This window comes from Nannospalax galili, unplaced genomic scaffold (assembly GCF_000622305.1).
Source record: "Nannospalax galili isolate Female #2095 unplaced genomic scaffold, S.galili_v1.0 scaffold1051, whole genome shotgun sequence".
In the NCBI taxonomy this organism is placed as follows: Eukaryota; Metazoa; Chordata; class Mammalia; order Rodentia; family Spalacidae; genus Nannospalax; species Nannospalax galili.
Window position 1 is genome coordinate 7,962,400 of NW_008331995.1, and position 12,551 is coordinate 7,974,950.

At 40.4% G+C, this 12,551-nt stretch overlaps 1 protein-coding gene across 2 annotated transcripts in view; it reads right to left on the reverse strand.

The window, feature by feature from the left end:
* Mdfic2 (MyoD family inhibitor domain containing 2) overlaps positions 1-12,551 on the reverse strand; it is a 129,990-nt gene that overhangs the window by 36,385 nt on the left and 81,054 nt on the right. Inside the window, exon 3 of one of the 2 annotated variants that reach the window (XM_029560618.1) lies at positions 10,585-10,623. The exons of the other annotated variant lie outside the window; for it this stretch is intronic. Coding sequence (XP_029416478.1) covers positions 10,585-10,623 — 39 coding nt within the window. The remainder of the gene's footprint in view (positions 1-10,584; positions 10,624-12,551) is intronic. 2 annotated transcript variants of the gene reach the window in all.

The following is a 12,551-nucleotide window of genomic DNA, read 5'->3' on the forward strand; positions in this document are numbered from 1 at the left end:
GATAATGCTTCATGCATAGAGTTTTAGATAGTTGTTTTTAATACCACGAAGTTTATACGGAGGGATTCCTGGCACAATTGTTGACAGGTCTTTGTCCTTTTTTGTCTTTTAGATTACATAAATGAATAAAAAATGTTTCTAAAAGCTAGTTACTGAAACCTGATGTAAGTTTAAAATGGCTTAATTTTTTAAAAAATATTTTATTGCCGGGAGTGGTAGTGCACACCTTTAATCCCAGCACTCGGGAGGCAGAGGCAGGCGGATCTCTGTGAGTTCAAGGCCAGCCTGGTCTACATACTGAGTTCCAGGACAGCTGGGGCTACAGAGAGACCCTGTCTCAAAAAGACCCCCAAATTTTTTTTATTTATTATTTTTATTTGATGTGTATGTGTGTATTGCCTGCATGTAGGTAAGTGCACCCATGTCGTGCAATGCCCATGGAGGTCAGAAGAGGCTGTCGGATCCCCTGGAACTGGAGTTACAGACAGTTGTTAGCTGCCATGTGGGTGCTGGGATTCAAACCTGGGTCTTCTGCAAGAACAATCAGTGTTCTTAACCATTGAGCCATCTTTCCAGCCCCTAAAATGGCTTAATTTTTAAGTACGATGCTAAATGTTGAAAATCAAAATAAAAAACAGACACAGCAATCAAAATGCAAGAGCAGCAACTGTTACAAAGGGAAATGGATGTGCCTGCCATGAATCTCCTTCATGAAATTTTTGTTGCTCATACACATTTTTTATTGATTTTTCTTTTTTTCTACCTTCTAGAATGCACAAGTTGGCTTTTACCTTGAAATTCTTTGGTCAGTGGTATTGAGTATCTACTATGTAGCAGACACCATACTATGTAAGGAGAAACACAAGTAAAAGTCGGTTTTCAAATAGCTTCCAGTGAATAGCAGAATCTAGTGAAGAGATACTTGGAATTCTGGACAATAAATGTCATGTCTGTAGTTGGGTGCTCTGTAAACACCCAGAGAAACTTCTGTAGTGAAAGTCTCCCTAGGACTTTGAACCAAGAGCTAACTCAGAAACCCTCTAAGAAGGTAGGTTTATTAATAATATAATAGACAAATGATGTCACTACATATATTAGGAACATTCTATGCAGAAAAGACCCTTAGTGAGTATATTGATATATCCAATGTATCAAATGTAGTGAGGGAAAATGCTCATAATTATGTGAAGTTTAGCTCATAGAAATTCAAGCCAGGGGCAGAGACTGGCTGCATGTATGTCTATCTGAGATTTTCCCTTTCTGGGCATACAGGTTTTGGCTTCCTTGCTCTACACCTGGATGTACAGACATCATTGGCCAAAAGGATATAGGCAGGCATGATATATGTCACTCCATGTTGGGCCTTACAACATGCCACATGGTTCCCTACATTTCATTCTGTATTTGATGGCCAACAGAAGGCAGAGAATACTACAGAATACTGAAGAGGCTCCTGGGTCTGTCAGAGCCACAAGAATCAAAACCCTGGATTTCTGAATCACCAAGTGTTAGCCACCTGAGGGTTCAAACTCCATTGAGCTTTCAATAGTCATGAATTAGTTTTTATTAAAGTGGGTCACTGAAATTCAGGGTCATTATTTATCACAGCCACTGTCAGGTACTCCAGCTAATCTGTTTATTTGAAATGCATTCATATATATGCATTAATCAAGAAAGTATATTTGGGTATTTATAACAGAATTATAGTGAATGAAGTATTTAATACTTACTGAGTTCTAAGACTTGTACAAGGCATAGAGTATTTATTATTTAAATTATCCCATAAGAAATACTCTGTGTGGGGCTGGAGAGATGGCTCAATGGTTGAACATTGGTTGTTCTTACAGAAGATTCAGGTTTGAATCCCAGCACCCACATGGTGGCTAATAATCATGTTCTCTATTTCTGCAGGTACTGCATGACATGGGTGCGCTTACACACATGCAGCCATAGCACTTCTACACATACATTTTTTATTTTTATTTTTTGGTATTTTTGAGACAAGGTCTCCCTGTAGTGGGGCTGGCCTAGAACTCGCTATGTAGACCAGGCTAGCCTTGAACTCACAGAGATACACCTGCCTCTGCCTCCTGAGTGCTGGGATTAAAGGCATGTACCACTGTGCCCTGCTATGATTTTTTTTAAAATTGAAAGAATACTCTGTGGTAGATTCTATCACTGTATCCTTTGCAGCTTTATAATTGTTAAAATGGTTAAGAAATTGGACCTCCTAGAGATGACATTTATGCAAGATAGAATTAAATTGATGAGGTTAGGATTGGAAGCCATACTGTCAGATGTAAAAGTCATTCAGTAGACTGTGCATCGTGTCCCATTAGTAAAAGCTATGGACTATGTTGGATGAAAAAGATCTCATTGATTTGAAGAAAGTGAAAACAGTTTAGCAGCATTCAATATGGTTCTTTTCAGTATGTACAATAATGGAGGGAACCCTTTTCAATCTTAGAATAGCAATAAAATACTTTTCATAAAAATCTGTTATATGTGGACTGATATCAGACCCATATCATTGACCACAAGAACTATTTTATGGTTCCCCAAACCTGTACCAACTTGTGGCTATCTTAGACAAGTAGTATATGAAGCATACATGCTGCCCTCTTACTCCAGTCCTTGCCAGATGAACGTTTGAATGTCAGAAATTGCTCTTCAAGTTGGCTGACAGACGCTATTATTTTTGTTGTTGTTGTTGTTTATTGTTTAATACCCAGTTTCACTTACAAAAAGTCAAAGCTGTGCTAACAGTAAGCCATACTTTATTAGTTAGGGATTCTGTGTGTACACCTCTTCTAAGTGGCAATTTTTCTTTAGAATGGTTTATCCTATCTCTTCATCTTCTCAGAGTTTGGGAGGAGTCAGTGCTCCATGGAGAGACCAAGGGTCAAATATGAATTCGAATATGTTGCATGCCCTCCTACCTTTTTACTGAAGATACAAACTTCAATTTGAGTAAAAGATCCCAACCCAATCACATTTCATTCACCATAGTGAGCCTCTTGTGAGCCTTGCAGCCATGAGCACAGTAGCTCTGGAGTATGGGCTCTCACCAAAGATCCACATTTTCAACAAATACTTTCCTAACAAAACAGTCCTGTTGTTACCAATTTAAGTGTCCTGAAGACACACAAAGACATTTGAATATGTGTGACATGCAGGAGAAATGATATTGCCTGACAGGCTCCAATTGGCAAGCAAAAAGAGGCTTAAATGAAGGAAACAAGAATTGGAGGGAATGGCAGTAACACACTGCAGCAGTTCAAGAACAAGGTAACTAACTGTTCCTTTAGCATGGGCAGTACATGCTCCCCCAAGACCAGGATGCTTGATCCTGCTGTTTGTGCACCCAGTGGATTTGGAGGCAAGCAGCCAAGCCATCTCTCTCTGGGACATAGCTGTCAATGCAAATGAGAACTCTTCTCTTTCTGAGCTAAGATCTATCCCAGAGCTCAAGATACCAGCCAGAGTGAAGGCTTGGAGCAAACTCCCTCCTAAACGGTATCACAGGCACCACAGGTGCATGCCATGCTCTTCAAACTGCCAGAAGAAAAGAGCCAAATTCCAAGTGGTGTGACTGTCTTGTTAACTGCTTTGGAAGAATAACTCTTCTGAGCTGCGGAGCTCCCTGGCTAGTTTGGGTGCTCCTGACCCAAACAAAGAACCTTGCACAACCCTTGCCTGGTTAATTTTTCACTAAGGTGACCTTGATTTGTCAATGAAACACCCCAACATGAGAGAGGGAGAGCAAGAGGAGCTAAAAGAAAGTCCTGCATGCTTACTCTAACTAATGATGATGAAATTACTTGGGCCAGAAGTCACAAATATAAATTCTTACACAGGGGACAGGACTGCTGTATCATGTGTGAGCATGAGTATGCCCATATGCTTGTGTGTGCACGTGCATATCTATGTGCACATGTGCATGTGACTGTTCCTTCTAGGATTGCTGCTACTCCAGACAACAGGCATGTTTTCTTGATGGCTATTTAATGCTGTAACTCCCAAGAGCATTATTGTCTGCTCCCTCCACCCTGTTTCTGCCTCACCACTAATGAATATGTTCAACTGCTGAGGGTCACTTTATTATTGTGACATAATGAATTGGGAGATGTGATTTCCAAGTTCTGAGGCTAACGCAGTGACAACTGGCAGGGTGATGTTTTCACCTCGAGGTGCCCCAATTGTATACTCGACACACTTGGAAGAATAAATATTGATCTACTCTGGGTGGATGTGCACCATGTGAAATGTTAATGCTTTTAAAGGGCTTTGGATGTACAACATAGCTATTATTACAACTGTTATTATAAGGTATAAAATCTCAGCAAGTGTCTTGTCTTTACCCCTGTTGTCATGATTACTGCCCACAAGCTGCTTGCCACTGTATTCACACTACTGCTCATGTGACTGTGAACCTTGCTGAGGTGCTAAGCCAAAGGCATTGATCTTGAGACTCCCTACCAGGGAGGAAGAGAGGAAAGTCATATTAGGACATCAAGATGTGCTGTCAGGAGGCTGGGGATTTAGCTCAGTAGGTAGAGTGTTCGCCCAGCATGTACACATCCCTGAACACTGCATAATCAGTGCATGGGAATACAGGCCTATAATTCCAGTACCTGGGAAATAGAGACAAGGGAGAAGTTCAAAATCATACTTGGCTACATAGTGAGTTCAAGACCAGTCTGTTTATCTGAGAGCCTGACAGAAAAACAAAACAAAATCTAAATCTTAAACAACAGACATGATGTCTTGAAGACTACCAGTTTATCTTATAATCTCACCTGTTATTGGCTTGGAGGGTGTCTTCCTAGGGAAATTCATTCTTTCCTGCAAAATGTTAAAAAAAAAATATTTTCTACGTATGTATGAAGACCTGAATTTGTATCCCTAGAATCCACGTAAAGCTTATCTTAGAACTCATACTATAAGATGGGAGGCAGAGACAGAATTTGAGCCAGGCTAGTATACACAGTGACAAATAACAAGAGTGTCTCAAACAAAGCATAAAGTGAGGACCAGTACCTGAGGTTGTCCTCTGACCACTACACCCACACTGGAACACATACACATTCACATAGAAGAAGAGCACCCCTCACACACATAGACCAAAAAAAAAAAATCCATTTGGGGGGCTGGAGAGATGGTTCAGCAGTTAAGAGCACTGGTTATTCTTGCAGAGGATCTGGGTTCAGTTCCTAGCACCCACATAGCACTCCAATTCCAGGGGATCCAATACCCTCTTCTGACCTCTGTAGGCATTGCACAACACAGGTGCACTTACATATATGCAGGCAATACACTCATACACATAAAGTAAAATAACTAAATAAAATTTGTTTTTAGGTTTCATTTGAAGTCATCATTGATCATGAAAATTTGAGATCCTAAAAAAGATGGAGTTAGTATCTGACTTTCACTTTGGCCAAATAGTTTGGGGGAGTAACAAATCTTGTAAGCTCCTTTTAAAAGCCTGCCTTAAGCATCTTCACCCCAAATAAATCTTGAGGTTTACTGTTTTATTTGGTCAAGAATGCAGATTGGGCATCGTGATCTAGAAATGGAAAGAGTGCTATGATTCAGTGTTGGAGCTGAGTGCCATGATCCCACAGGACTCTCACAGGTAAGTGCTTCCTAATATATTACCACACTGCAAAGATGCTGCAGCCCAAAACACTTCCTTCTGCTCCTTTCAGGGGAGAGGGGCGTCCTCCTTAAAGGTGAAACTTTGTCTAGGATTTAGTCCCCATCTCTCACCTACCACAAGATGTTTCCATCACCCTTCCTAAGGCTACTTACGAAGAACCTGAAGTCAGTATCTCTCTTGACTCCCTCCTTGCTCTAGATGCAGAGCCTAAAAATATTTCTTGAACTAATTTTTCTTCATAAAAGCCCTCCCAGGTGTCCTTAGCACATACTATTTCATTATCTACTTAGTTATTAAGCCATCACAATTGGCTTTTGTCCCCAGGCAAATAAAATTGATCTTTCAAAGCTCTGTTGCTAATATATACTAGGTGCTTAACAAATAATGAATGGATAAATGAATGAGTGAATGAATGAATCACTCACTCTGTTCACCAAACCAGTGATTTTTTTTTTTACCAGTTTTCATCTTCTATGACACATGATCAGTGATACCCATGTCTATCCTTATCTCTATGGAATGCTGTTCTTTCTGTCCTTCTAGATACCTCTGCCTTTGACTAGGTGGCCACTTTAACAAGGCCATGTTGGCACCCAAATATAGTCCTTTACGCTTCCCAGCTGCATGGCTTAGGATAAGTAGTACCACCTCACTGAACTTCCCTTCTTTATCCATATATTAGTTATTTTTCTTCTTGCTGGGGTAGAATACACCACAAAAGCAACTTAAGGGGAAAGGCTTTATTGTTATATTAGAGTTCTAAAATTCATTTCATTATGGAGGGGAAGTCATGCTGGCAGGAGCTTGAGGCAGCTGGTCGCATTGCACATAGTCAGGAAGCAGATAGCAATGGATGCTGGTGCTCAGCTCACTTCCTCCTCTTTAGTCAGTCCAGGAGATCAGCCCATGGAATGCTGCTGCCCACAGTTAGCATGGGTCTTCTCACATCAACTGCCAAGTTGGCAGTATTAGCCATCACAATTCATAGAAGAGGAAAGCAATGCTTTAAAGGTTGATGTGTTACTTGCATGTCATTGCAAATTCAATGCTTGCTCAGTCCTTAAGGCGTCCACTCCAATGAGAATTGTCCATGTTATTTCTTTTCCTTCCTTTTTCTTTTCTTATACAGAGTCTTACTGTGTGTAGCCATGGTTGTCTGGGAACTCACTGTGTAGACCACACTGACCTCAGACTCACAGAGATCTGCCCACCTCTGCTTCCCAAGTGCTGGGATCAAAGGTATTTGCCAGCATCCTTCATCCTTTTTCTTTTGCTATCATGATTCTGCCTGCAGATCTACACAATACTTGGCACAGGATGCTTGAAAAGTATTAGTGGAGAGTGAATGGGCAATGTATTGTTCTCGGTCTCTTAATGGACACACTTTTCCACAGCTTTCTTTGGCTCCAGCCCTGTCTGATGTCTGACTCACTGACCCCAGTTACTCCATCATGGCCATTTGACTTCACCCTCTCTTCAGCTGTCACCTCTATGGTGTTGGCTGTAAAGTAAAAGCTGGAATTCCTCTTGCTTTTGTCATCTCCTGGCCTAAATGTAATGTTTATGAGATCCTTCCCAAAAGAATATCTCTAAATATCTTTGATGAGTTAAACTTCCTATACCTAAAAATGAGCTATAATCTTGCCTTAATTCTTATCTTTCATTCATGCCATTCGCTTGTGTATTTGTTAATGATACTCAGCTGTTGGAATGTCCTTCAAAGAACTCTACATGCATGCTCATGTGTTGGCTCTAAGATAAAAGCAAAGCGTTCTTCCTAATGTACAATTCAATGCATGAGCTGCCTGCTACATTCACAAAAATGATAATTATACAAAGTCCTTATCCTGCCAGTCATTTGACCTTTGCTTTAGTAGAAAACTTGTATTTATATAAAGATTTTTTTTCTGTTAAGCAGGCAGCAGGCAGATGCATTGTCTGTGCCTTTCTCTGTGTGACAATTAGTAGCATCTGAAGCCACACTGAAGAGTGAGATCGAAGGCCCAGTCTCTACTTCAGTGCCGCTTCTCCAGCCTCAAAGCTCTGTTTGAAAGATGTGTTTGATTCGTAGGATGAGTTTTGGGTATGCCTTTCCAGATCTTTACATGAATGAAAACATCTTTTTTACTGGATGTAAATGTGGCCATGCTATACTTACTTGTGTGAAACTAAATTTTCTCCTATATCTTATAGATATGACTCTCTCTATATCTATATCTGTATCTATATCTACATAATCTTGTAGAACCACTCATTTCTTTAAAGTATTTTATTTATTATTTTTATGTTATGTGTATGAATATATGAACTAGGGAGGTAAAGGAAAAGAAAGAACCTGAGAGAGAAGACCAGTAGGAAACAGGTGTAGCTAAGGGAGAAATGGATAAAAATTGGGTTCTTTAAATGGGAGGGGGGAAGGAGGGTTATATAAGGAACCTTGGGGATAAAGGGAAACAAAAAGCTCAAGAGAGGTGAGATCATAGGTGACAGGTATTTTCAAGGGAGAAATGGGGAAAATGGGGACATTTTAAATGGGGAAACCATGACAGAAGTGTTAGACAGAGAGAAAGAGAGGGGGGCGGGGAGAGGCCTAGCTAGTTAAAAAAAAACACAGGGAACCATATTAGTCCAACAACCTACTGACAAATTATACATACATTATCGCTACATGAGTTCATGTATACAGCTAAAAGCTAAACAAGAAACAGTGCCAGACAGAAGAAACCTTCCTTTGAGTTGTTGGCCAGGGTGGGCCAAGAGACTCCCAGAATTACTAAGGCTATTGCCACAGCCCTTGATGGCCTCCCAGAACTTGAAGGTAAGACCCTGCTGCTGAAGACAGAGCATACTTCAGAAACAGGATTTGGAGAAATAGAGCTGCAACTGACCTGCAACCACTTCCCCTGAAGGCTAGCTCTCATAACTTTGGAGAGCGCTATGAAGGTGCCAAGGAAAAACATCAATTGATGGTCCAACACCAGCTTCAAGACCAAATAACCATATCAGTGGCCAGCACGGCATACTCCATTGGTGCAGTAGTGGCACTCTTATCTTGGGGGCAATCAACAGCTACCTAATTTGACTAAATGCCTACTCAAAGGGAGGAAACTCAAGTGTGGTAATATAAACATGGCAGGAGTGGCCATAGATGTTAGAGAAAACCCCAAGACTGTCATATCACTAGACTAATGTGATTTCTTACTATGTGCAAAATATGTATCCTTATATTATAGACAAATATCCAAGTCACCACTCATCAAATAAGCTCATTTTGCATCAGTCAGAGACTATTACCAAGCACCACAACTGGTCACACATGGACATTGTCTATGAATTGCCCAGGCCTAAGTGATCTATCTACAATGCAACCTCTACACCTAAGATTCATGGAACATAGAACAGGGATAAAGAAGAAGACACTAATGAATCTCTCAGTTCTCAATAATGAAGCTTCCTCATGCAATGGAGGGCCAGGGACACAAAAGGTCACAAATAACCAAAGTGTAGAGATCAAGCATCTGTTGAATGCTGGTCCTTGGACAGGATCCCTTTATTAAACTTCTCCCACCCAAGGCTCAGGGACCATCATGGAAGAGGGGGTGGAAAGATTGTAAGAGCCAAGGAGGAGGTACATGACCATATGGAAATCAGAGTATTACAGGCTCCAGGGACCCTTCAATTACAAACCCACAGCAATGGTGTCAACATGCACAAGACCTATGCAAACTTAAGCAGACGACAGTAACCAAGCATACAATTGGGAAAATGAACCACAGACCTCAATCTTATCTGAAGGAATGTTGGCAACTGATTGCTGCTAGATGAAGAAGAGCTGATCTTCCTAAAACAAGGGACTCTAGATAGGCTGAATAGGCTTAGTGGACAGACTTGCACTGGGGAATGGTTGGGTTCACTGACAACACAGTGGGCCTTAATAGAGATGACTGAGTATATGGACTCCAGTGGGGGGAGGGGCAGACTATGGGAGGGTGCCAGTGGGGATGGGATATAAAGGTGGTTAAGATTGTTTGAGCTGTTCTGTATGAAATACACAAAAAAATTCAATAAAAATATATATTATTTATTATTTTTATTTTATGTGTATGACTGTATCGCCTGCATTTTTCTAAGTACACCCATGTCATGCAATGCCTGCAGAGGTCAGAAGAGAGCATCAGATTCCCCTGGAACTGGATTTACAGATGGTTGTTGCTCACCACGTGGGTGTTGGGAATTGAACCCTGTTCTCTTCAAGAGCAGCCAGTGTTCTTAACTGCTGAGCCATCTCTCCAACCCCAGAACTGCTCATTTCTATGGTTTTCCATAGTATGGTATCCCCTACTTTATGTAGACAGAGAGTCATTGATGAGTCCTGCCTAAAATTGGAGCCATGTTCATGCACTTCCTCTCATGTGTAATGTTGCAACCACAGTACCAAGCACATTTCAGACTTTCTGTCTTGGCCTCTCTGTGCATGTCATTCTTTCCTATTCTTGAAAGTGAAAATTCCAATCACTCTCTAGGAGCCAATTCAAATGCTACCTGATGTAGCAAATCCTCTGCTGTGCTAAGTTGATCGTTTAGACCTCTTTCTCCTCCATTCTTGGAGGAAAAATGCTGTGAATATTTCCTTCCACAGAGCTGAACCTACTGGTTTACAAGCTTTAGACTCTGATTTCATGTATTAAGAAAATTAGCAGATAATCTTTTGTTGTCTAAAACATCTATGCATGTAGGTTAGAGGCACCTCTACTATAAATACACCTCAGTGTGTTATGCCTCACACACATGGGTGATCATGTGAATGCTGGTGCTAATGAAGCCTTTTTGTAGGCATGGCCACAGATAGAGTTCTCCCCTTACAGTAATGTGTCACTCTGTCAGCACAGAAGGCTGACACAAAGAAGGGAGGAGGAATTCACTAGGATCTACAAGAGAGTTTACAAAGGAGCTATATAATCCTACAAAAAAGAAAAAAGAAAAATAATTGAGTGACTATCTGCTGATGCTGGTGCTTTCTGTCTAACTGTTCTTGTTTAAAGTAGGAGCTTGTCTGTGTCTGGATCATCACACATGAGTTTACAGATTTTTCCTTTGTCTAAACTTGTTGAGTGTCAGTGACAGAAGTATATAGGCAGTTTAATTAATTTAAATATTTTTTTTCTGAGTCTTTTTTTCTACGGTTTCTTTTTTGTGCTGATTGAATACTATGAATCTAATTATTTAGTTTTGCTCTATAACTCCTAAAATATCTAGAGTAGAAATGTTTAATTTTGTGAAGATATGCCAAAAGCAAACTGAAAAATAAAATTTAAAAGCAAAATTAGAGTCTGACTATCAGGAAAAAACACACGGAAAGGGATAAGGAAGCTGAGACTTGGTTTACACCGACCTGCTTTTCATCTTTCATCAGTTCTGTTTAGTTTACCTCAGTGAAAAGACAGCACAGGGACCCAGGTAAGTTGAGTCCTTGCTGAGTCTATCATCTCATGAAACTTACCCATGTCTTACAGATATCCTTGTCTTGATTTGAAGGATGCCCCAGGGTCCTGTAGCTATTAAGTATATGGGGGCACAATTAGAACCCAGGTATGACTCCTCACTCCTTCCTCAACCCTATCCAGGATGTTATGCATGTACGTTGAATACAAACTGGATTTCCTGTTCTCAAAGGTTATTCCCAACCTTAGTCAACTGTCTTGAGTTTATGTCTTGATCATTAGTGTTTCAGGGGAAAATGCCTGGGTTTTGTTAGCTACTTTTCTTGTTGTAACCAAACAACTGACAGGAAGCAACTTAGGGAGAAAATGTTAATTTTGGCTTACAGTTCAGGGGGACACAGTCCATCACGGTAGAGAAGACACGGCAACAAGAGCTAAGGGCAGCTGGTCACTGGGCATCCTCAGTCAGGAAGAAGAGAAGAGTGAATGGAAAGTAGGTGGGACTAGGTTGTAAAACCTCAAGGTCCATTCTTATTGACCCATTTCCTCCAGTGAGACCCTACCCCCTGAAGATTCCATATCCACCCAAAACAGCTCCATCAACAGGGACTAAGTGTTCAAACATGGGAAACTATGGGGGACATATCACTTTCAAACCACAACCATGAGGTTCATTGTTTTCTTGAGGAAGTATATTGTACTATAGAGAGTATGAGACATATATTGGACACAAACTTTAGTCCTCTAATTCTTCTGTAATTATAAAGCTCAGTTCTTTGAGATCTTAGTTTTCCCCTTAGTCAGATGAAAGGTATGAAGGCTGATCATTTCTGAAGACTCAAGTCAAAAGTGGAAAAGGCATTATCCTACTGGCCAGTGTTCTCCCAATGTTCTTCACTCCCCTTATTAAAGACCTCTTCACCTTAAGACATGATTATATGTCACATATACTCTACTTCTTCAACTCAGTGTCTCCCAACAAGTTCAATGTCTGGCAAATCGTCAATAATCTATAAATATTTTTCCAATAAATGAGGCAGTGAAATCAATTTAGTATTGTATAGACACTTACTTTGTTTATATTTTTCCCATTTTGCTTTCACTGAACAAATGAGTCATTTTTGAGATGACAGATAATACCTCCAATTTTGCTGATATGGTATAAAAACGGGAATGATACATTTGAGTACTACAATGTTCTAGGCATTCATATGGATTTAAGGAAGATAACTCTCATTAGACACTCAAGATAAGCACAGTTAGCACAATTTTTTTGAAAAAAGGACCTATATTTTGAAGGGTAAGTTGGTCACTATGGCCGTTGGGAGTCGAGTTTCAGGACCTGGTGAGGGAGCCTTTCTGGTGAATGAAGCCCTCCTTAATCAGCTGTTCCTATGTTATTTCATCCAGGAAAAGAGACAAGCAGTAGCTGAGGCAGAAGCAGGATA